The sequence below is a fragment of the Anastrepha obliqua genome, chromosome 2 (genome assembly GCF_027943255.1).
Source record: "Anastrepha obliqua isolate idAnaObli1 chromosome 2, idAnaObli1_1.0, whole genome shotgun sequence".
NCBI lineage: Eukaryota > Metazoa > Arthropoda > Insecta > Diptera > Tephritidae > Anastrepha > Anastrepha obliqua.
Genome location: NC_072893.1, coordinates 47,566,548 through 47,593,084, shown reverse-complemented (window position 1 = coordinate 47,593,084; position 26,537 = coordinate 47,566,548). Strand labels below are relative to the sequence as shown.

Below are 26,537 nucleotides of genomic sequence, written 5' to 3'. Positions count from 1 at the left end.
TCGTACTGTACCATTTACAATAGCTGTTCTAAACTATGGAAGTAAATAAATTCCCATGTGATGACAAATGTTCCACCATTTATTAACAAACAAACCAAACATAAACAATAACAACACCACCTGTCACTATGACATAACAAGACAAGTGAACAACAGAGAGCGCGGCGCTCAACGCCAACTGGTAAAAGTACTCGTGAGATTGCGGCAAAATTTGTGCATACAAACAAACTTACAATACAATTTTCCAGAGAGCAAAAATATATATATGTTAACAAGACAGCCCAACAACAAAGTTGCAAAGAGCGTATTTTTGAGAGAACGTCGAGCGTTTGCATTCATTTTTTACTCATGGCTTTGAGTCAAGTCAATTTTGCAGCGGGTTAAATAACAGTAAATTGGTGGTGGGAGCTTTTGAACTGGTAATACTAAGCAAACTAGCCAGGTAGCAAGCGAGCAAGCAAAGGCCGCATACGCCGCGCAGACAGCGATGAGTACTTTGAAAGCGGCCAACAACTTTGAGGTAACACTCAACGCTGGTAGTGTGTGGTGAAAATCCAACGCGAGCACAATGTCGTGACAAGACCAGTCAGTCAGTCAATCAGGCAGCCAGCTAGAGTAGTAGTGAAAATGAAAATGCAAAATTCGGTGAAAAATCAAAGTGAGGCAAAAATAAAATAGAGCAAGCGCGTGAAAGACAGAGAAAAAAGAAAATGTGTTGGATAATTTAATGAAACCAAAAAAAAACAAAAATGAAAAAAAATTGTTTAAAACGCAAGAAAATAAATACACCCGAATTGCGAATTGGTCGTTTGTCTGCTAAGCGGTGCTGAGCTACACAAAAGAATATATTTTTCTTACCTATTTTTCGCCTACTACTACCAAAGTTATATTATAGCGCATTTGCTTAACGACGTACAAGCGCACATACATACATAGGATTTGCAAAATTATTTAGTATTTACAAGACGAAAAAAAAAATATTGTAATTAAATTTTTAGTATAGAAAAATTTTTCGCCAAAAACGTGAAAAGCGTTAAGCGTGTTGTGCGTTGTTGTTGTTGTAAAAAGAATAAGCAATAGCTGAAAAGCAGTCAACTAAATAAATCAATAACGCTATGTCAACGGAAAGCAATACCCCAGTGGATCCCAGAGTGCAGGCAAGTCTCAAGCTAAACCAAAAAAAAAAATGAATATCTACATGTACATATATGCACACCTGTGTACATATGTATGTATGTAAATTGAAAGAAAAAAACACCAAAAAAAAATTTAATGCACATAAAAGTGAATTACGAGGCATTATAATTTGCCCAATTCTTTTGAAATGCATTTGTACGGTATTTGAGTGTCATAAACGGAATTTATCTTATCTGACAATGACCCACGAGAAGGAAAATAAATGATAAGTGCTTTACAAGCAGAGGCGAGTGAGCGTGTAGAGGAATGAGCATGAATGGGCATTCTAACTTTGCATACATACATACATACATATGTACGTTTATTTTGCTGAAATGCCCACATAAATCTTGGGCCTTCAATTTGTATTTACTTGTTAGTGCAGATGAGGTCGGTACATTATTCTATATTTCAAATTTTAAGTAAAAATAACTCATGCGCAGCCTTTAGCGGTATGCCGCTATTTAACCGGGCATTAACGCCGCACTACATACATACATACATACACACTTGTGCTTGGCTGCGTATTTATTTTGTTTAAAAAACATTTGTCTCTTTAATAAAAATACGTCTTTTAACGTCGACTTCGCCGCTTGCGCACCGTTTATGATGTCATTTGCCTAAATATTAAAAGACAACTCTAACCAAAGCATTTAGTACTCGTATGTGTGCCTATATATGTTCGTATGTATATACGTACATGCATACATATATATGTATATGTGTGTTAACTCAAAATTGCTCAATGTATAAACATTAGAACTATTGCATGATTGCACAATGGAAGGATTCAGTGCGAGCCAACACCCATACACTTCCTACTAACCAATTCTTTAACTCTTCCACCACACCTTCCGAGGTTATTTACTCTGCTCTGTTACTTGCACACACATACATATAAACACAATTCTTATACTATACATTTGCATACATACAAACCACGTAGGCTATTGTATAAGGAAACGGAAACTCCGATGCATAAATGTTTCTTTTGCATATTTTTCAGGTTGAACTGGAGAAACTGAACACAGCAACAGACAATATCAACAAATATGAAGTGGAACTCGATGTGAGTATCGATTTTGTGAGCCGTGAGCCTTACATAATTGTCGCAAAATTTACGAAAGCAAGAAATTGCAAGTTAGTAGAGGAAATGATTGCTTAGAAATTCACTTGGCAACGTGAAACGGTTTATTTCAGCACTAAAATGCTCCCAATAAACCGGAAAATTATAAAAGTAGACCGCGAACCATACCTTCGCTATATCTCACAATTGCTCAAACACGCATACAAGCATATTTACATATACATATGTATGTATTATACTCGTATTAATCTATAGCTGTGAACTTTTGACAAAAAAACTTATGTGACTTTAAGAGTTGTTGCTGTGAGGTAAAAAAATTTTGATTTAGCATAGAGAAAATTAATATTTTGTTAAACTCTTATTAAGATGGCTACGGCTGTAAATGATTTATTGATTAAATATTTCGAGAATAGCAATCAATTTAGTTCCTAAAAGAAAAAAGGTGCTAAGCCGACTTAAGTTATTTGATTCGAAGTCCACAGATATACATTTGCGAATATATAAATCCGTAGAGATTGCAAGTTTGCATTTACTGGGTTGTACGACGGTTTCACGGGTATAAGATGCCAGGATTATGCTGTTTTTTTCTTCTTCTTCTTCTTAATTGGCGCCATAACCGCTTACGCGATTTTGGCCGAGTTTACCAAAAGGCGCCAGTCGTTTCTTTCTCGTGCTAACCGGCGCCAGTTGGACACACCCAGTGAAGCCAAGTCCTTCTCCACCTGAACTTTCCAACGCAAAGGAGGCCGTCCTCTTCCTCTGCTACCACCAGCTGGTACCGCATAGAATACTTTCAGAGCCGGAGCATTTGTATCCATTCGGACGACATGACCCAGCCAACGTAGCCGCTGGATCTTTATTCGCTGCGCTATGTATATGTCGTCGCAAAGCTCATACAGGTCATCGATCCATCGCCTACGATATTCGCCGCTGCCAATGTGCAAAGGTCCAAAAATCTTCCGCAGAATCTTTCTCTCAAACAAGCGTCGCTTCATCGGATGTTGTCATCGTCCAAGCTTCTGCGCCATACGTCAGGACGGGCATGATGAGAGCCTTGTAGAGTGTTAGTTTTGTTCTACGAGAGAGGATTTTACTGCTCAGTTGCCTACTTAGTCCAAAGTAGCACTTGTTGGCAAGAGAAATTCTACGTTGGATTTCTAGGCTGACATTGCTATCGGTGTTAATGCTGGTTCCTAAGTATGCGAAGTCCTTTACAACCTCGAAATCATAACTGTCAACAGTGACGTGGGTGCCGATACGCGAGTGCACCGGCTGTTTGTTTGAAGACAGGAGGTACTTCGTTTTGTTCTCGTTCACCACCAGACCCATTCGCTTTGCCTCTTTATCCAGTTTGGAGAAGGCAGAACTAAAAGCGCGGTTGTTAACACCGATGATGTCGATGTCATCGGCATATGCCAACAATTGTACGCTCTTAAGTTCTGCGGTTCGTACGATGCTCTCCAACATCAGGTTAAAGAAGTCACACGACAGCGAGTCCGCCTTTCTGAAACCTCGTTTGGTATCAAACGGCTGGAAGAGGTCCTTCCCAGTTCTGATAGCGCTGCTGGTGTTGAGCAACGTCATCTTGCTTAGCCGTATTAGTTTTGCGGGGACACTAAATTAATTTTTAGTAACTGTAGAAAATTGTACTCGAAAAACCTGGTGTATGCATAAGGCACGTAGTAGCCAATATTGGCGTGCCGGTCGGATTCTAGGACGATAGCTTTACCAGGTTTGCTCTTTAACTATGGGGAAAAAGAAAACTGTGAGCGGAAGTTTGACTTCCACGTCATTTGGGGTTTCAGCAGTCAAATTTTGCTCGATTATTTCACATGTATTTACACACTTATCCAATCAGGTGTTGCTCAGACCGCAACGAGGTGTCACTGGTTGATTTTTTTTGTATATCACCAGAAATATCTGTTTTTTGGTAAACACATCCCAAGTTGCATCAGCCTATTAGCTGATTCTGTCAAATTCGTTAAGAGTCGGATAACGGTCTGCTAAAACTCACACTTCTAAAAATCGGTCGGATCGATGAAGACCCTTAACTTTTTGGTTACACATTTTTTTAATAGAAATTCTTGGTTTGGAATGCCAGAACTCATTTATTTCATATTATTCATGATACAGACCGGTTCACTGGATTAGAGGCAATATCTTTTATGGAAAACCGTATTTGATTTAGTAATACAAGGGTTTCTGATAAATCAAGCGAAGACCTGTACTTTGCTCTAAAATGAACATGCATCGAAATACCATTTCATCTAACGGTATTTCGCAGCAGTGATTTGTGCGTTCACTTGAATAGAGGGACTCAGTTTAAGTGTTGGTCGAAAACTTCTTAATTCAAATAAAATGGGAAAGCAGAAAGGCTAAACAGATCGCGAAAAAGGGAATCTCAAAGTCCTGAAAAACGGAAAAACTATTATTCGTCGAGGAAGATAAATACATCGACTCCATGAAAATTTTACTCTGTTATCTGCTTTTTCATCCACCTGGACAGAGTTTAGAGTATGTGGATTACGAACGATGATTGTGCTGCGTTTGCGTCAACGTTTTGTGCTGCTGATGAAATTTATCACATTTTTAAAGTCAATGCCAGCTATATCAGCGGGCGTAGCAAAGAAATAAGAGCCAAGATGCCTGGATCTTAGCCCCGCTAGAGCAGGGCAGCTAAGCAGAAGGTGCTGAGATGATGCTCCATACAAAAAAAAAATAAATAAATAATTGGTGCGTACACTTCTGTTAGGTGTTTGGCCGAACTCCTCCTCCTATTTGTGGTGTGCGCGTTGATGTTGTTCCACAAATGAGGAGCTTTTACATGGCAGAAATACACTCGGAGGTTCGCCATTGCCTGCCGAGGGGCGACCGCTATTAGAAAAATGTTTTTATTAATTTTGCTTTCACCGAGATTCGAACCAACGATCTCTCTGTGAGTTCCGAATGGAAATCACGCACCAACCCATTCGGCTACGGCGGCCGCTCCATACATCCAGCGCAAAAAGGACTCGAGGGAATTCCAAGTCTCACAGCAAGCATTCCTCGCGCATAGTGTCCTGTCAGAAAACCCACGAGATTCGAGGGCTGATATTTTGTCACCGTCAGAAGTTTTTTACTAATAAAAAACAAAACAATTTTGAGTGGCGGAAACATTTATTTTGACCTTTACGCGGTCCATTGTTTGCCTGTTTGTATGCTGCAACTGTCGAGTTCACAAGTGTCAAATATGATTGAGTACGACGCCATTTGTACAAATTATAAGTCTTTCGATAGGGTGTTTAATTTGCGCCACCTTGTAAATATGTAACTCATTTGCTTTAAGCCTGATTAGAGCCTTCGTTAGTCTGTAAATTGAAAATGGCATTTTCATAGCAGGTTCCAAGGCTCCACCACACGGCATATCATTTATATCTCCATCTTTGCATTAATAGCCGATATGGTAATATATGATTATTCATACAGGGTCCGACACTCGAAGTGTAACCAATTACAAAGGTCATACATTTAGTTTGGAAAAATACTTTTATTCAATTCAAAGTAAAAAATGTGTGAAAATAATACAAAATTAAGAATCAATTATCTTTTGCTCAATATAACCACATTTTGCCTTGACTATGGCCTTGAGACGGTACAGAAACGAATCGATAGTTGCCTGAATGTGACTTGCAGGTATTTTGGCCCACTCGCGGACAATGGATTTTTTCAGTGCCTCCAGACTGGTGAGTTTTTTAGTTCGGACCTTGGTCTCCAAAATGGCCGAAAGAGACTAATCCATCGGATTAGAGTCTGATGAATTTGAGAGCCATTGTGTGACGTTATGAAGTTCAGAACGTTGTTTTTTAGCCATTCTTGGTTCACTCGAGCTTTGTGAGACGGTGCCGAATCCTATTGAAACGTCCATGGTCGAAATGTTTGTCCGCCCACGGCTTCAAAGCAACCTCCAGAACACTTTCTCAATAATATTTCACATTTAACTTGACGCCAGGCTCGATGAAAACGATTGGAGAGCTCACATCTGCGGTTACAGCGGCCCAAACCATTACTTGTGGTGGGTGCTGCCTCCTGGTGGTCATTCGATGACTCGAATTCTCGTACGAATTTTGGGTCAAATAAACCTTATCGTTGTGGGAGTTTAGGAATTGCTCAATTTGAAAAAATTTCTAGTCAGAAAACACAATGCTCGGAAATTGACCGCTTTCGGCCAAGCGAAGCAACTCCTTCGCTCTCTCAAGTCTGACTTGTTGTTGCTTTCGTGTGAGATCATGCGTCTTTGGATCTTGTAAGGCTTGACTTTGAGATCATTTTTCAGTATGGGGTGGATGCTACGGTCAGATATTTTCAGTTCTTTCGCCATTTGTTTGGCACTTCATCGGGGATTTCCCACAAGTCGCTTTTTCACTTTTTGAACCATTTCACGATACGTTGCAGTGTTTCGATGACCACCTCCATGACATTTCGCGATGCTACCAGTGTCATTGTAACGAGTAATGGTGCTAAACAAAAACTTTATTTACTTCAAGGTGCTCGAGCCGACGAACAATCGCTGGTTGTGATTTTGCAGCCAAATATAATGCACTAGCTGCGCGAGCGGTTTGAAGTTGGTTCCACTTCGAGTGCCGGACCCTCTATATTTATCTGTAAAGCCTTATGCTGGTGCCGTACCGTAGCCAAAACCATAACCGTAGCCGTATGTACCTATTGAATTTTGTTTTTTCCCATAACCGAAAGCCGCTGTGAAATACTTTGCATTTGTTTTATATATTTGTGATAAAAATTTAGTTATTAGAAATGAACGGCGAAAATAATATAATTGACTTAGTAGAAAATTATCCGTGTTTTTAAGACAAAATATATATGTTGTCATTAATTCTACTTCAATATCAGCTGTTTATGATTACGGCATGACTAATCGACAAATGCTGTATAATTGCGGTTATAGTTATGGTTGCGGCTATGGCGTTATGGCTACGGCACCACTAATTGCAGCTTAAAGTTGAGCTAATACCTTAAAGGGAGTATCAATTTTCATCTAACGCAGTTTTAGGTTTGATGCTTAAAGGAAATTACGCTGAAGCGCAAAATATCGTGGAAAAGTTGAGTTATCTTTATGTGGAGATTATTTTGAGCCGGAACATATTTTCAAACATTTTTCTATATTCAGCGTGGTAGTATTTTATGGTGTTACTGAAAGTATGTGCACACCTACATATGCACACAGGTATGGGCAAGCATGCACGCATACATAAACGGCATGGCTCAAGTGTTGTTGCGCTCTTTGGTTTATTGCCACTTTATGCCAACTCAAGTTGTTGACCCTTAAAAAATAATTAGATTCACTTTAACCGTAACATTAACAACCAGAACAACAACACTAACGGTAATTAATATTACATAATTAAGAAAATAAATGCGTGTCTTGGAAGATAAGTTAGATAGGAAATTAATTTTTTTTATGAATTTTGTTCGAATACTTTCAGTTTGGATATGTCCAAGTGTAGTCTAAATGTAATTTCGAGAATTATGAAATTATTTTTCTTTTTCGATATATTCCCATGTAAGTCGAATACAGTTCTCAGATATTTCATAAACTTTACGTTTATATTTATACAGCCGCCTCTCGTTAATTCAAACATGGATATTTCGAACCTCTCATTAATTCAAAGTTATCACGTGTTACAAACTCTCTTCATATTTCGAATTGTGTCCATATATTTTTATGCACTCGGTAATTCGAACGAAAAAATCGTTGGTACGATGCGGTATTTCGAACTCGTATGGTCAAACACTCGACAATTCAAATTTGCAAAGTTTCTTGGTGTGTTAGTAAGAACTCTATATTTTGGGACTCCCCTGAAAATACTTTTACTGGGCGTGGTTGCGTGTTACGCATAAAACATAGGCATATTTTGACGCACGCTTCCGCACGAATCGCTTCGTTGGTATACAGATTAAGAATTTGTATTAAATATGAGTCAGGACAATTCGCAAAAATTATGGATAATGAAGAACTATTAATGGTACCAGTAGTTGACATCAGCGGTGTGAGTTTTTCTGCCGATGTTCAAGTGGATGAAGATGTTGCTGTCTCAAGATCACTAACCGATGGCGAAATCTTATTTGCGACAGATACGAATGAAAAAAGCAACAATGAAGATGAAGACGATACAGCAGAACCTTTGGTAGAAGTATCAGTTAAGGTAGCAAGAGCTCATTCGATAACTTACAAAGCTTTTGTCTACAAAACGAAACTGATGAAACAGCATATCAGGCACTTTTTCTCCTTAAAAAAATTATTGAAACGTCTGAGCAGCAGCAATGTGCTTCAAAGTAAGCCCGTATAAATGAGTTCTTTTCAAAGATTAATTAATTCACATTATGAAAATGTAAAACATTATCTGTTAAATAAGAACACTTGATAATTCGAAGTTTTATTTGTTTTCTCTCAAAAATTTCGAACCATTTAATATTTCAAACACGCGATAATTCGTAATATTTTACTTCCAATTAACGAGAGTCGACTGTATATACTTAGTCCTGCCATAAGTGCTGTTACAAGTTAAGTTCGTTATAGATATGAAATTACATATAATACTTTTTAGAATGAAATTAGTTTTCTTTAATAATGTAAATATTTAAAAAAATTTGTAATTTTCATTCGAAATGGTACAATTTGCTTTCGCACAACCCTCAAACGATTAGGCCATTCAGCTATTGCAGCACGCGCGGTTTCCATGCATAGGGTTTTTCAGTAAGAGCGCTTCAACTTTTGAACTTTTTTGAATAAAACACAAACGGTTTGACTTTTTTAACTAATTTTTTTTTTATTATCGAGTTTGAACATATACATTTAAGTATGAAATTTGATTTCTTTTGCATGACCACCGCGTGCACGTTTTACGAAGTCCAATCGTTGAACCCAATTTTCGACCACTCTTTTGCATAAATCGGCCGAAGTTCCAGCAATTTCGCGTTCAATATTGGCTCTGAGCTCACAAATCGTCGCCGGCTTGTTACTGTAGACCAATGATTTCACATAACCCCAAAACGCGACGTCTTGTTAAATGGACCGTAAAATGACCGTAATGCTCTTAAAGTAGCAGCAACAGAACGATTATTTTCATAAAAAATTTGCACGATTTGCAATCGTTGCTCAAGTGTGTAGCGTTCCATGATGAAATGTATACTAATGAAGTTTACAAATGACAAGCGAAAAATAAAAAATATTGCGTCGTTCGCCCTCCCTATCGGAAAAAAGTTGAAGCGCACCTATTGAATAACCCTATATATTGACGTCGCTGCTCGAACCAAAGATTGTTTGAGACTCTCCAATTTACAGTGATATCTTCGGCAGGTCAGGTTCTTCAATTCTGACCACAAACTGTAGCCCAATGGATTTAGATCTGGACTCCCAGATCGCCAAACTTCTACGGCAATGAATCCAGGAATATTGTTTTTCAGCCACTGCTGGGTGGATTTTACCTTATGGGCCGGAGCGGAATCTTGCTGGAAGATTCAACGCCCTCCATTGAAAAGAAGACTGCACAACTACTTCACCACGCCTTCGAAGACATACTCCTGGTGCACTCTTGTCCCGGTCTTAACCTATTTTTTTTTTGCAGAAATGAAGAGATGTAACGCCTCTACTTGACACTCCCCACCAAACCATTACGGAAGCTGGAGCGTAGGGCCAAACTTTACTTACTTACCTACATAACTTACCTACTAAAAGTTTGAACTAGACTTTCAGAACACTAACAACAATTAATTTTTTTAAAAGTATACTTCAAGCACAATTTCTCCTTCGTTTTTTTTCTTTTTTATAAAATATTAATATTTCCACAGTTCCCTTTATAGTTGAGCTATAAGGTGCCTTCTGAATACTATGAAAAAACAGTAGCCATCACTTTTAAGGTCGTTAGTGAAATTCCTATCTTCTCAGGCGGCGATGCAGCCTTGAATAGTTTCACACTCAAGTCAAAAGTCCTAATAGAGTGTAACAATGCACTCAACAAGTTGACCATTCATAATCAAGTCTCACTGATTTGGGCACCACATGAGGAACACGAAGCAAACGAGAAGACAGACTTTTATGCCAAAAAAGTGGCAGAAGAAGGGCTATTTATTGGACCAACCCCATTTTTCGGCTTTAGCAAGTATAATATAAATCAGGAAACCAAAAAATGGATCCAAACTAAAATCAAGGATCCCTGGAACGGCACAAGCGGCCTTAATCACTCCAAAGAGTTTTTGAACTTCAATGCCAATAGAGCAAAATCTGTTCTAACCCTAGATAAAAATGACCTCAGATTACTCTGTGGAGCACTTAAAAAATGCCTGTAAAAAACTCTTTAGCACAATAGAGTTATCTAGTACAAGATCATGCAGGCTCTACTGTGATGAAGAGGAGTCTATGGAACACTTAATCACCAACTGTGAGGTATTAGGCCACAAGAGACACAGAATCCTGGGCTCGTACTACTACAGGAGGAAGACCTACAACTGCTCCCTCCTGAGGAGCTGGTTCGATTCCTCGGTATATCTACTAAATAATTATAATTATGTAATTAGCGGCACACAATAGATCAATCTGGTCGCAGTGCATAAAGGCCTTAGCCTAACCCCTATAACTATTACCATACCATCAGGAAATTATTCTTCTTGGGGTCTTCGTTTGCAACAAATTGATGTTTTACTTGGCTATGCCACACAGTCGCTAGACCACATTTCGTATTCCAATCACTGAACTTAGCCAGTTAACTCAAATTCTCTCGATCAACTTTTTCATTCTGTGTTCTATTCGATCACAAATATTCACAATATAACAAAATTGCGAACTTTCACAGATCCTCCATTTTATTAAGGGATTTTAGTAATTTTTATGCGGCTTTCGAGCGAGTTGAGTTCTATTCTAGAAGATCTTAGATTATCTACTTGTCAACTGTCAAAAGAAATGACATCCAACTGCGACAACTGTAAAACTAAAATAAAAAGAAATTTGAATTTAATGGACAGATTTATTAAACTGCTAAGCGGCCTAAGATGACTCTTCGTGGTTGAAGTTTTCCATAATTTGTTATACTGTACATATCCTTCTGGTAGAGCCGGTTGATGCGATGGTTCATATATTTCATCTCCGCATAGGAGACGCCAGTTATGCTACGAATTCTTAATGGCTGTCATTTATCGATAATTTGTGTGTTCTCATATTTATGTCTCGTTCTCATATATACCGCGAGGAAAGCTTTACCGGAATTTGAGCAGGGACAAATTTTAGCATGGAGGAAGAGAGAGGCCTTACAATGCGAGACATTAGGTCTGTTCATGAAGCGAATAGCTTGCAACAAGTGTTACAAATTATCACGTTTTGGTGTTCATGTAACCAAAAAACTTGCAAAGTAGGGGAAAGTGAGAGTAGTGGAGAGCAAAATGACAATTCATTTTGAGGGGAAGTGGCAAGTATTTACTGGAGAATTTTCTATTTGTAGCGATTTGCAAGTGAGAAAAACAGCTGAACAGTTAAAAAAAAACACGAATTCAAATTTGCCAACTGAGTCAAAGTTCTAAATTAAAATAAAATTGAATTAAATTAAATTAAATAAAAATGGTGATTAAAATGGAGAATGTAATTCAATATAGAGTAGATACAATTTATACAGTTTATTTGAAGTTATACATATGTTAAACAGGAATCAGGCAATGATATAGAGGTATGTATGTATGTACCTCTGCCTCCAGGCGCCAGTCACCAGTCTCCATACAAATCGAAAGCATTGAAGGTCTCATAGACGGAAGGAAGTAAAATATGAAGAAAGCTATTAGCCACAACAATACAATTGCTAATGAAATGTTCTTCACCTGACAGCGATGATAAAATAAAACAAATTATTTTGGACAAAAGGAAATCATGTGATTCCAAAGATCGTTATTTTGCATTTTATTTGTTTGTTTTTTTTTTTTAATTTAATACCAGGTAGCTCAAGTGAAAACATTTTAAATTACATGATTTTTCCTGCCAATAATTTAGTCAGCTGTTCGTAAAACTTGCGAACTGTTGCTGGTCTTGTGTTCATGAACTTTTTTTGATATCTTTTGCTTTGAGAACGGATTGCCAGAAACTACGTTACTGGCAAGTTACTGGATAATTTTTACATGAACAGACCTTTGCTTCAAAATTAAAAAAAAGCAAAGCTGTGGTTTTGCATAACTTCCATATGAAAGAAAACTACGGATGTACTACGAGAAATGGTAGAAAACTAAACCTTAGCGCGAGATCCTTCTGGCCACGGGTAGATCGGGGACGCTCAAGGGAACTCCTAAGGCTAACAAAGCCCCAGCTCTCAAATTTGGTAGGCATCCTTACCGGACATTGTCCGTTAGGTGTTCACGCCGTAAGACTTGGGATTACCTCAAGTCCGTTCTGCAGAAACTGTCTGGAGGACGAGGTGGAATCATCTCAACACCTTCTTCTCAGCTGCCCTGCTCTCGTCTGGCAAAGACTTAGAAATCTGGGCTCCCACTTTTTCGCTACGCCTGCGGATATAGCCGGCGTAAGTATTATAAATTTGGTGAAGTTCATTAGTAGCTTGTTACGGCTAACTACGAACGTAAATCAGCCCCCGTTGGCGCCGTCGTAAAATGTATGGTCATCATCGTATCTAATCCCAAGGCTACTTCTTCCTTCCCATCTCCTTTCTCCTCTCCCATGTATGGCACCACAACGGACGAATTTCTTAACATTTGTCCAAGTGAGCCCTTTAGATAGGGCAGCCATTTAACCTAACCTAACCTAAAGCTTAGCGCTAGAGATGTTCGAAAAATTAAACGTATAGCTATAATTATTATTATTTTTATTATTTATTAAAATAGAATTAAAATTATAGATTAATCTAATATAAAAGCTCTAGCTACCAGGGCTATCGGCTTTAGCTATAAATAAATGAAACAACCCTGCTAAAATTAAGCACACTCTTAATTTGAAAGTTATTACCCGTCGTGTGCAACGAATATTGCAAACGGTTTCTAGTCCAGAATATGTAAAACGAGTGCCTTAATCTAGATTAATCACGACACAAACTGGCCAGATTGACATTTGCAGAAAAGCACCAATTTTGGGAAAATTAATGGAAAGGAGCAATTTTATCCGATGAAAAAAAATTCAATTTGCACGGATCAGATGCTTCCCAAATGTATTGGCGGATGAAAAAAGGAGAACATAATGGCTCGCAATTTCGCATGGGGTTCTGTCCTGGTTTGGGCAGCCATTCATAGTGTTATAGCTGTCAAAGGCAAGCCGCCTATATGTTTCATATCCACAAAAATTAATAAGGTGAAGTATATAGAAATTGTAACTGAAACCTTGTCATGTCGGTCTCCTTGCCGCGGGGATGAGACTTAAGTGGTGAGTTAACCCCATGTTATGGAGATTAACTTACCACGAACTAAGAGGACAGCTCCATATATGAATTGGGTATCCACTCATCCGCGGAACGGCGGAAGTGTATACAGAACTTCCATACGAAGTACTTATTGCTTTTTTGATGATAATTTCGATTAGGAGTGAATGAAAATGCAGCAGCTCACACTTCCAAAGCAGCAAAAGACTTATCGGCAGCACAAAACATGCAAATTTTAGAATGGCCTGCCAGCAGCGCTGACCTTAACCCAATCGAAAATTTATGGACAATAATTTTTCAATCCGTTTTTTGAAAGCTGGCAGACAGTTTGGTAACGCTAACACCCTTAGAAGTGCGATTAGCGTTGTCGGATGATCAAAAATTTATCAAAATATAATAAAAAACTTAATCAAGTCGATGCCTCGAATATTTCAACTGCTTATAATCAAAGGAGGATCCAACACAAATTACTAAGCTGCAAATTATAAACTAATCCCAAGAATTCTATTTGCTTATTTTAAATATATTAAGGGGTTAGGGGTAGTCAGAATTTTCAAAAAATTGATTTTTTTTTTGCATTTTCTTAAAGTATAATGTTTTAAAAATATTGTGTAAAAATTTGAAGTGAATCCGACAAATACTTTTCAAGTTATTCAACAATTAACAAAGGGCGCTCGGCCGCTCCGGAGCCGATAGCAAAACTTTAAATGCGTTTTTCTCAAAACTATGTTTTTCAAACTGGTGAACACTGTAACTTAAAAACCGCTACGTAGATTTCAATAAAATTTATACAGCTTTTGAAAAACATAAAAAACTTGTGCCTGATCGAAGGATTTTTTTTTTTCAAAAATTTCGATTTTTTTTTAACAATTAACTGTTGGTTTTTTTCTCAAAAATCTGGAAAAAATTTTCTGAGGCCGCCATTTTGTTCATTTTGAAAAAAAAAAAAGCTTCGATCAGGCACAAGATTATCTATTAATAAAACTAATTTTTCTTGTCCGATTGGTTTTAGATGAATCTGCAAGGACTTGTGATGTTCACCGCAAGGGACTTCTGGAGAAACGGGCTTCACACAAACAGCGATAACTTTTGCAATTATTAATTTTTTTTTTGAAATTTTGGTGAAGTCAAGTTAAAACATGATGTTTTTATGCTATGTTTTTATTTTTGTTAAATAAATTAATTAAGTAGCAAAAAAAATTCGTGAAAATCATCATTTTTTCGGGCCTCTGACTACCCCTAACCCCTTAACATTAGTCCTATACTTTTTAGGTTCTGTAGGTTAGGTTAGGTTATACTGGCTGACCGATGCCACGCAGAGACCAGATCAGATGTGCACACTGTTCGCGAATTGTAGGAGTCGGAAGGAAGTTCCACTTCAGGGATACATTCTAGTCTTCCAAAACTGAGAGCATCCAAGTAGCATTTTCGAGAGCCGGGCAGCAGCATAGGAGATGATCCAGGGTTTCTATTGTACCCGTCTCACTACATTTTCTGCAAGCAACGTCTTTCGTTCTATAGATTTTACTTTTTTTAATAATTAATTAAAGTTTCGTGAAATTTGTGCGTATTTCTGAATATTTTTAAAACATTTATTAAATTGTAAAAACATAAATTGTTAGACCTAAACTGATAATAAAAATACAAGAAATTTAGTTGGCCTTATATTTTTTTCGTGTGGTGTAGTTAAAGTTCTAGAAATTCTTTGCATTCCTATTTTTTTGCTCACAGGGGTTTGTATGTGCATAAGTATATACATATGTATTATCTTTGAAGGAAAATACGTTTTCAACAAAAAGCATTCTGCAATTTAGAACTCACTCAAAACCTGCCAGATGCCTGCTCCAACCCAGGCGCACAGGTTACTTACGTCTTAATTGCTTTAATTTAATTTAGTAATAAAAGCATTTTGTAATAAAAAATACCCACATATAGTATATGTACAATGAAAAGCATTTACATCAATTATTATTGCACGTTGTTTCTCCACTAGGAGGCAAAATGTGATTTCAAGCGTATCTTGGCCGAGAGCGATGTGCGCATCAAGCAGGCCGCACACAAATTGGGCAACTCAATTGAGGCGGCAAAACCCTACTATGAGTCTCGCATCTATGCAGCGCAAGTAAGTACAGTTAAAACACCACCTTTAATCAATACCTTGCAATCAATAATTTTTTTTTTTTTGTAATTGCTTTGTTGTTGCAAAACAACTCTAAATTGCATGGACGATACATACAAATTTACGCATTGGGTAGTTGGCAAAGGAAACACAACAGGCGGCTGTCAATTATGAGAAGGCCAAATCGATACACAGCGCTGCCAAGGAAATGGTCTATTTGGCCGAACAGGGACTGGGTGAGAAAGCGACGTTGGATACTGCTTGCCAAGAAATGCTCAGTCATGCTACCAGTAAGACCAACAACAACACTCACGCATATTGCAAATTGTATGGAGCAGGTATTATTATTTACTTCCCTGTCTTTTTTTTTTTGTTTTTTGTTTTTTGCCACAGCCAAAGTGAATCAGTCACAGGTGGAGGTGACGGACGCACGAAATGCTTTGAAAATGTGTCAACTGAAATTGGAAGTGGCCAATAATCGTGTGGGCAAATTGCAGGGACAACTAAAGCAGGCTATACGTGCGTCGAGGTGAGTTTATTTTCCGTTATATTTACTTAATCGCACTGCAAAATAGTCATTGCGCACGTTAAAACTGACGCACACATGCACATACTCGTATATGTAGTAGTACACGCATAACATTTTACTGCACTTGGGTTGGTTGACGATACTCGGTTTTTAATAATGGCTTTTAGAATTTGTTTTTAATTTGATTGGCTGAATACATGGGGAACATTAAGGGGAAACTATGATACTATGCACAAAGGGCAATCATCACACCCGTAAACTGGTTTGCGTCGGGAAAGCAAATCAGAGATGGAATGCAAATCTGGGATATATCTACGAGCCATACATAGGTGTTATGCCCAATACCACAATCTTTTTAGAGTAGGCCTGGAATGGGTTAACCAAGTTTTGTTGAATGAAAATGAAGTTGGAATTCATGGCTTTTTGTGTCCACTACGCAGCACAGTACCTCATCCTGACCAAGATTCCCTTAATAAGCTTAAGATGAGCTGGGTTGGACTGAGCGTATATGCCTTTCTTCCGACCGCAACCGGCTATAGCGTCACATTCGAGAAGGAGATGTGCTGAAGTCACCGGGGACTGGTCGCAGAAGCGACAGCAGTCAGTGGACTAAATTCCAATCCATTGCAGATGCTTACACAATCTGCAGTAGCCTGTGAGAATGCACGCGAGCATTCTCAGTTTATCTTTTGAGTTTCCTGAACCTCCTTTGATTATACCCCCAGTAAGGGCTTTGCGCGGCTTAGCTCCATAGGTTGGGGCCATCCCTAGATCTCCACTTTTAAGATTCTCCTTGATGGTGTGTTGTCCCCTAGTGAGAAAAGGCTCGCGCCCAAATAACATTTCCTAAATAATAATAAATTTTTCATACAAAACTAAAGATTATTTTTTGAGTTTTAGTTCTTTGATCAAAAATAAAATTTATTTTTGAATGTTATTTTTTCCCTCTGGGGTAATGATTTTTTTGTGGGTTGTTAATTTTTTTAATTAGAAATATTTTTAGTTTTTTAAGTTGTGAATTTTTTATCAAAGTTTAACTCCTTTGATCGAAAATAAAACTAATTTTTTGAATGTTATTTTTCCCCTCTGGGGTAATGATTTTTTTGTGGATTGTTACTTTTTTGATTAGAAATATTTTAAATTTTTTAAGTTTTGAATTTTTTATCAAAGTTTAACTCCTTTGATCGAAAATAAGACTAATTTTTTGAATGTTATTTTTTCCCTCTGGGGTAATGATTTTTTTGTGAGTTGTTAATTTTTTTAACCGAAATAATTTAAATGTTTCATCAAACCTAATTATAATTTTTTTTTGAGTTTTACTCCTTTGATTTAATTTTTTAATTTTATTATTAATTTTGGTCCCCGGAACACCGGAACATAGAAGGTAACGAAAAAGCTGATGAACTGGCATGAATAGCGTTCTTGCAGTACCAGTATTCACACCATTAGGTGCGGTCAATAATGCATTTTCCTTAAAATAACTTCGAATCGCAGATTGTAGATGGAGAGAAAAGGCGAAATGCAAAATCAGCAAAACGTTATGGCCCTCCTACAACCTTAAGCAATTGTCGACATTGATAAACATTAAACGACGAGACACCTGAAGACTAACGGCAGTCATAGGTAGCTTTAGGTCTGTCGCAGAACAAGCAGCAAATATGGGCATCCCTCGCAACACACACAGTCACAGTTTCCCGTAAACAATCTTCCATTTCCTCTGTGAATGCCCTGCCCTATGGAAGGACAGAATGTTAACCCTGGGCAAACCGCTGTTCGAGAGTCTCGAGCAACTGTCTGGCTTAGACGTCAACAACCTAATAAGGTTCCTAAACCGCACAGAATGGATATAGTCTTGCTGTAAATAACTGTTAAGCAATTTGGTAACGAGGATGTGGCAACAAAATGGTGCGGAAGCGCAAGTTGGATTCTGAATGAATCACCACTCTAACCAACCAACTCCTTTGATCAAAAATAAAACTCATTTTTCGAATGTTATTTTTTCGCTCTGGAGTAATGATTTTTTTATTTTTTTTTTTTTTTATTCAGAAGTAATAACTATTCATTGAGCTTTAATATTTTCATTAAAAATGTTAATTTTTTTTTTTAATTTTAGTTTTTCGATCGAAAAGAAAACTTATTTCTTCAGCGTAACTTTTTCTCCCGGAAATGGAAATTAATTTTTATATTTTATTTTTTGGCAGATCGAAATACTCAAAATACCACACTCTTCGCCTTATGCGTTTCATAACTATAGCCCTAGACTTATTAATAAACTTTGACAAACTTTTCAAACTTTGTACAAATTTTGCTCTCAATTTCAAACATTTTAATTAGAATTGTTAGAAAAACCTCGAAAACGCATTTTTATAGCCCATTGACTTTTGGCCAAGGCAAGTTTTAAATGTCTGAAAAATCGCATTGAATTTTGACAATTTTTTCTTTATGGCTGATCGTCCTGGGTGTTCTCATCCAGTAAAAAAAATGTCAAACATTCGTTACGAGAATAGTATACAAAAATCACCTGGATGGTTTTTAGGCAAAGGTGTACCCGACAGGTGACGCTGGTGTCAAAATACTTTTGATAGGCGTCTGACTTGTCCCACACCGAAGAATATATAAAAAAATAATTGACGCGTATGCTTCCCCCTTTGGCCGAGCTCCTCCTCCTATTTGCGGCGTGCGTCATGATGTTGTTTTGAGTCGACTCGGAACGGCAAATGGTTTTGTATGCGGAGAGTTTTCATGGCAACTTTTTCTATCATTTAGCTGTTTCATGGACGGAGATTCGAGCCTACGCACTCCCGAATGGTAGTCAGGCACCAGCGCAACAAGTAATAATCAAGATATTTCAGCTCGCTAGACTATTTCTTGTGTGGTTTTCTGAAGTCACAGGTCTATGCCAATCCAATTGGCAGATGGGTTTTTTTTTCGAAAGGTTTTCGCATTGCATTGTCACTCACTGACTCTTTTATTGTCATTTCTATGCATAGTTTAAATGAATTTTTATTGTTCTTGTACAGGGTGGGCCAAACAAGACCTACTAATGTCCATACTAAAGTCCATAGTTTGCCTGGCAGCATGCGCAGTTGCTCCATCTTGTTGAAACCACAAATTAGGATACTGCTCCGCCGTTGGCCGCAAAAAGTTTTCAATCAATATTCTGTAAGAAGCTCCTGAAATCGATTCTGGCGTTTCATCCTCATTTTCGAAGAAATATGGACCGATAACTCTAGTGGCCATAAAACCGCACCAAACAGTACATTTAGTTGGGTGCAACTGATGTTGGTGTGTTGCCCTTGGATTTCCAGAGCCCCACAATCTACAGTTTTGTTTGTTGACATAATCATTTAAATGGAAATGCGCTTCATCCGACATCAAAACACTATTTAAAAAATCAATTTGTGTGACTAGTTATGTAAAACGAATAGCGTATTGTAGTCATTGTTGGTGGTCTTGCGGTAGGGTTCCATAATAAATTACCAATAATTATAACCTACAAAAAGAGAAAAATATATATGTCAAAAAATAAAAAAGTTATTTGAGCTTAACATTAGTAGGTCTTATCTGGCCCACCCTGTACTTTCTTACCTTATCATTTCACTTGTCGCTGTCCACCTCACGCTTGGCACATTTCTTAATTTTTATGTATAATTTATTTTTCAGTATTTTAATTTTTAACTTTTAGTTTAAGCCTTAGACGAGACTTACTTGAAATGAATTCTTTGGTTTATCAGCACCGTTGCAATATTCTGTAAGTATTTTCACTACACTGGCACGATCAAGTCTGACTTCTTGATTTCTTCCAAATTTAACACCTTTCGCATCTTTGGTTTTTCGGACGCTAAATTGGTCATCCTTTTTGGAAATTCTCTCTTTTTTTTTTGGTTGCTTCTAATTTCATTACTTTTTAGCTTTTCTAACTTGCCTACACCTTACACCTTGCAGACCCTTCTATGAGGCGCGCGCCAACTACAATGGCCTGCTAAAAGCACAAAAGCAGAAAATTAATGAATTGGAAGGTAGAGTGACCACAGCGAAAATGACTTATAATGAGGCGTTGAAAAACCTCGAACAGATCTCGGAAGACATACACCGTCAACGGCAGGTACAGCGCGACCTGCTCAATGACACCCTCTTGCCAGAGCTGTGCGCTGCCACCAATGCCACAGCAACAGTAGAAAACTATCAACACTTTCCGTGCGGTATTGACACCACGGACGAGTATCTGCAATTGCCCGCCAAACTTAGCGCACAGTCCAGCCCAGTGCGTCAGCGCCGTTTCGACGAGCACGAATGTCCACACTTGCTGCAGAACTTTCCAACGCTGAATCTTAGGGAGGTAAGCGCATATTCTAAATTAATTCATCTTCTTCTCATGGTTCATATTTGTGAATTTAAAAAAAATTTGTATTCATTTTTTTTTTTATTTGCTACAAAGAAACTTGTAAGCGGTGGCGGCATGCACAAGTCTGCCAGCACAAGCGCCACCGGTGACAGCTTTTTTGGGCACACCCCATTACATGGACCGTACGAGGTGAAATCGAGTGGTGGTAGTAGTGGCGGTGGTGGCAGCGGTAGTGCGCACGATGCCAGCTCGAGCACGGGTGCCGATGCAGACGACAATGACGACATCGAGCAGTGGACAGAGATACGCCTATCGCACTCGGAGAGCACAAGTTCTAGTTACTCGAATCAATCACTGCTACACGATCAGCCAGGCGCGGCTGAAGATGCGCAATCGCATCATTCCTCGTCATCCTCATCGGATGAGCCAAAACGTAAGGTAACCTGCACGACCATCTTCCACGACGATCAGCTCAACAAGAAGCAGAGTTTGAGTCAGTGGTTGTCGCGTTCGAATAGTTTGAAAATGTCTGGACGTCGACAAAGTCTCGATCTACTCATCGATGCGGGTGATAAAGTGAAAGATGTGTTTAGCTTCGGTTTTCAGAAGGTGGGGAAGACGCTGGAGCGACGCAATAGCGAGTCGGAGATGAATGCCGAGAATGCGGACAATGCAAGCGGTGCGAATAATGCGAGCACAGCGAGCGGTGGTGGTAAAACAACATCCGCTGGTGACTTTTTCCTCTTCTCCAGGTCAGTAGCCAGTGGCGCTGCCAGTAACAGCACTACTAGTAGAGCTTTGCAAAAAAAGAGTGGACTGCTGAGCACACTGCAAAATCGCTTCACCAAATTGATTTAATTGCCAAAAGAATTTTTGATTGAATCCAAAAGAAAAAAAAAAAACAAAAAAAAAAAAAATCAAGAACCAAAAACGAATGCAAAATAGATTTGGAGAATTATTGCGAACAAAATTTGTTTTCGAAATACCGTAATATAATATTTTAAAACAGGCATTTACTAAACGAATTTGTGCATGCATGACGGCATTTGTTTACATATTTACATACATACATACATATATAGTACATACGTACATACCTGCATATGTATTGTAGTGAATTATTTAAAGCATTTAGTGCAATTTAAAAAACTGCTTGTATTTTTAAGCAAACTAGAAAATTTTTGCAACCTCAAAAGTTGTTAGCAAATTTGAAAGCAATGTCTGACAATATTGAATTGCAAAAAAGGAAAAAAACTAAACAAAAAAAAAATCAATAACGGTGAAAATATAAATGTATACCATACATGTATATGTACGCACAAAGCCATGGCGTATAGCATAAATTGTTGAATGTTTAATTGAAAGAAGTTGTTACTTGTTCCAGCTGTTTGCTATTCAAATTTGTAGGCAACAAAAAACAAAATATTGGTCAGCCAAATAAATTAACCGCACAATGTTATCATATACACACATCTACATACGTACGTATGTGTAGAATTACATATTGCATTACATATTTTTACATAATAGTTAAAATGCACCAGTATAAGAAATTTATTAAATGGAATTTATATACATACATACCAACATACATATATTCGACTAACTGAAATGCAATTCTCTCGCAGTACAAATTTTTTATGTACTCTTTTATATGTATTGTAACTGTAAACCACAACTGAAAATTACATTTCAGGTCATCAGAGCCCAAAGAGCTGCTCTCCGATGAGCAGGTCGAGAATTTATTATTGAATCCCAGCCTGGATGAGAACGGTGCGATAATTGTTGAGCAACTTAAATCGCCGTTACAGCAGCCAAATCAATTTGGCATAGCTGCCACACCGACCACTACAACAACCACCACCACCTTACTCTTCTAAATGGCGTTAGGAGTGACGAATGTTTGTTGTCTTAAAGTTCACACAAATACTCGTAGCATAAACATTTCAATAGGTATGAAAAAAAATGAGAAAACATATCACATTTATGGGGGATAACATACAACATACATACATAGATACTTGAAGGAGAGCTGCAAATAAGCAGCTATAATTATTTATATAATACGGCGCTTTGCTACAACAAAATTTAGGCGAAAATTTGTACATACTCGTAAGAGAAGAATTTTTAACGTTAAAGCTTTGAAGTGGAATACGTTTTTTTTTTTTTTTTGATAATTCATGGGTGCATTTATAGTACAAGATAATTAAATAATTACAAAATGGCTTACTTTTTAGTATTAAGTAAATTTTTTTTGTATGATACAGCACTTGGCAATAGTAGGCGAATTGAAAATTGCATTTTACATTTTATGTATGGCAGCTTTGGAATGCTAAAACCATACACCCCACATAGCTATTCATGCTTTCGATACTCAGCAAGCAGTAAAAAAAGGTCCAAGCAATAATATTTTATTTTATGGTAAATATTTTACAATGGTTTATTTCAAATATGAGAAGTATTGGTTAGCTAATAAATTGTGAATCGATTGCTTCCTCTTCGTCAGCACTAAAAACTGTGTTTGCTGGCCTTACGCTAGTGTTTTCTATAAAAAAAAACAAAATGTGACAAAAATGTCTTTAAGAATTATTTACACAATTGTAAGCTAAGAACTAACAATATACAGTGCCGCGCAAAATATTTGAAATTAATATGCAGTGTAATTAGCTTTAATTAATTTATCGAGACTGGAAAAGTTGAGCATGGATAAAAAAATAAGGTTCACGTTTTTGAATGTGAATTATTAACAATTATACATACCGAATGACCGAGATTTCGGTTTGATAGAAATGAAAATAAGAAAAATCAATTTACTTATATAACCCTGAGCATTATTTTGATTTGATAGAAAAGCGTAGAAGGAAAAACCCATTTTCGGTAAAACGAATGTCGCAGCGGGATTTTATTTCGACGAAGTCAGTAGAAGAATCAATAACAAAAAGAGTAAAAAATAATGTGGGCGAATCTGTCTCTTGGCTGAAAATTCAATGGATGCGTTTCTTGAAAAATTAACCTTATAGAATGTTCTACAAAACTTCTTTAGATGATTCCAAATTCTACCTTTTGAATCTTTCACCGAATAGAGGAAGACCAATAATATACGAAAATACTAAATTATTTCCATTACACACCACCCCTAGACCAGTAGCGAAAGAAAAAAAGATGAGGATATTATGTGTTTACTACAATACATCCCTCCAGTTTGTCATGAACATTAGTAGAAACTAGAAAAAATTATAAAAATGGATTACTTTTTAAAAATAATTAATAAATGCTCTCGAACTATTTCATTAAGGGGACAGACACCTGTAAGCGGACATATTTTCCCTGATTTTCATTAAAATTATTTAAAATGAGGAAGTCAATATATTTTTTTCAAAGTTGGCATACAGTTTATTTATACATTAAAATAATATAAATTTTTTTTTTATTTTAATCATTTCAAATGGTGGATGTACACTCAATTCTTCCTGGAAGGCCGCAGCGGGGTTTTCAATCGGCGGGCAGTTAATATATTTTTTTCATAATTGGCATACAGTTTATTTATACATTAAAATAATATAATTTTTTTTTAATCATTTAAAATGGCGGATGTACACTCAATTCTTCCTGGAAGGCCGCAGCGGGACTTTTCAATCGGCGGGCATTGTAGCATCGGCGTCAGTGACCTAAATACAAAAAACCAAAATTTTTGTTTGTTGATTAATGCCATAATTTCTATATGAATTAAACAAAAATGAAAAAAAAATTCGCGGAATAAAATGCTTAAAAAAAATGAATTTTGGAGCGAATTTTCCTACTATTTTTGCTTCGAAAAAATTATTTTTTCGAAAAATTTTCAAATTGCAAATTTACATAGAAAGTAATATCATGAAAAAGATGTGTGCAAAATTTCAGGGAGATCGGTCAATAACTTTTCGAGTTATCGTGTACGCCAATTCGAAAAATATAGTTTTGAGAAAAACGCGTCTAAAGTTGATATATAATATAAGAAATACTTAAATTTACGTGTTAAAAATTTTTTGACATATTCTTAAAGGATTATATTAACATTTTGCGAAAAAAAAAGAATTTTGCCAGCTGAATTCATTGTACAGATCCATTAAGTAAAACACTCTCAGCCGGTTGCCAAAAAATGCCCACATCTGAGATGCCCTGATTTCAAAACGCTCTTTTCTGCAACATGGTTACATAAAAAATTAAAGTCTAAAAAAATGCTTAAAAGTTTAGATATTTCTCAATAAAAAACATTATTTCAGCCAAGGCACATTCACTGAGAAACTAGAATACAAATAATGAATGCGCCTTGTCTCATTCTGAGCTAACGCCCACATGGACACAGCGAAGAAAAAAAAACAACTCAGCTGATTTACCAACACCACCTTTAATAGATTCGCCTTGATTTTAGCTAAGAAATCTATTAAAAGTATTTGTTATTCTAAATTCTCGAAGTCAAAGATATTATTTTTAATTTTTTTTCGATATTCTGTTGTTAAAGTTATCACAAAAATTCAAATTTGGCATAGCAACCCCGCCAATATTCTCAAGCAAAACGACTAAGCACTCACAACATCACACACTTGACTCCCTGATGAACTCACACCAGTCAAAAAATACGAAGAAGAAGAGTGTTTTTATTTATATTTTTGTACAATGGCCGAATTCTGCAAGATCATTTCACATTATATTCACACACTCGTCCAATCGTACGTTGTTCAGATAGCAAAGCAGTGGCATTGTGCTGATTTATTCGTATATCACAAACACATTCTTAGTTTTTTCGTAAACAAACCGATACATAACCCCGACTACATCAGACCAAAAGCTGATTCTGTCAAATTCGCTGAGAACGGCATGACGGTCGTCTCAATTCTTTTCGCCATGATTGCTATTAATAAAGGGTTTCAGAAACAGATTTTAAAAACATTTCTTAAAGTTTTACAAAATATATTCATGATTATAGAAGGGAATTTATCAGAGAAATTTCTATAAAACAGAATATTTACAAGTCGACAACAGTTAGTGATAAGAAATGAAATCAGGTTTGGACACTGTGCGGCTAGCACAGCAATAAATATGGAACAAAAGGTATCTATTTAAAACCTTCCGTTGCGCCATCGTAGAAGGCCTGAAGGCATCGCAATCGGGGCATTCACTTTCTTAACGAACCGGGCCTGAGGACTTACACCGTTGTCACGACAGTCGGTTCTACATAACCGGAACGACCCGACTTTTATCCAGTCAAGAACTGTCACTTCAGCAATGCTGCAACAATAACTTCCAAAGTTGGCCAAGTCATAGAAGTCAAGAAAACTACCCTCTTCAGCGCCAAGTCTACTATAAATTAAATATAAAGCGCTAACAAGTCTTACGCCTGCAATCCTATCACTTACGTTTTAGTTATGTATTTTTTAGATTGCTCATGCGCTAAGTTTTCGTGCTACAAAATCCTTTAATAAGACAACATATTTGCTTATATTAGATTCGTCCATGTAAAAATTATCCAGTAACTTAATTTCCGAGAATTCTCTCTCAAAGAAAAAGATATCAAAAAAAGTCAAGGATGATAGATCATGACCATTAAAAAATGGACATAGACGCGTGTAGCGTAGTACACATAACAGAAGTGAAACTTTCAAGGCAGACAAAGAAAGAGGGAGAGACCAAAGAGAGAAGGAGAGAGAGAGAGAAAGAATATATATCTAAATAAAAATAGACAAAATTTCCAAAAAACGGAAAAGGGTCGACCGGTGTAGGTAAACGCCGGACACAAACCGTGGCAATAACGCGCACTACTCCAAGCGTTTATCACCCGCACAAACGCAGCGATTCCAGCACGGCAGTAACGGCGCAAATTACCGCAAGGCAATACCAATAAATCCGAC

General features: G+C 37.2%; 1 protein-coding gene across 2 annotated transcripts; it reads left to right on the top strand.

Annotated features, from left to right (window-relative positions):
• The first annotated feature begins 465 nt into the window (after positions 1–465).
• Positions 466–23,941, top strand: LOC129239193 (SH3 domain-binding protein 5-like). 2 transcript variants are annotated; one of them, XM_054874531.1, is made up of 9 exons: positions 466–1,157; positions 2,183–2,245; positions 15,653–15,781; positions 15,915–16,068; positions 16,172–16,307; positions 19,993–20,058; positions 20,253–20,646; positions 20,746–21,404; positions 22,349–23,941. In XM_054874531.1, exons 1-9 carry the CDS (start codon positions 1,116–1,118, stop codon positions 22,530–22,532), a joined length of 1,827 nt encoding a protein of 608 aa, XP_054730506.1. In that variant the 5' UTR covers positions 466–1,115; the 3' UTR covers positions 22,533–23,941. The 2 variants fall into 2 exon arrangements, with proteins under 2 accessions (XP_054730506.1, XP_054730507.1); XM_054874532.1 differs by lacking the exon at positions 19,993–20,058 and having other exon boundaries at positions 467–1,157.
• Positions 23,942–26,537: the final 2,596 nt, after the last annotated feature.

Coding starts and splice junctions, on each gene's coding strand:
- LOC129239193 (XM_054874531.1), top strand. CDS start 1,116: ATGTCAACGGAAAGCAATACCCCAGTGGATCCCAGAGTGCAG. Junction 2,246..15,652: donor AATATGAAGTGGAACTCGAT/GTGAGTATCGAT, acceptor TTTCTCCACTAG/GAGGCAAAATGTGATTTCAA. Junction 16,069..16,171: donor AATGCTCAGTCATGCTACCA/GTAAGACCAACA, acceptor TTTTTGCCACAG/CCAAAGTGAATCAGTCACAG.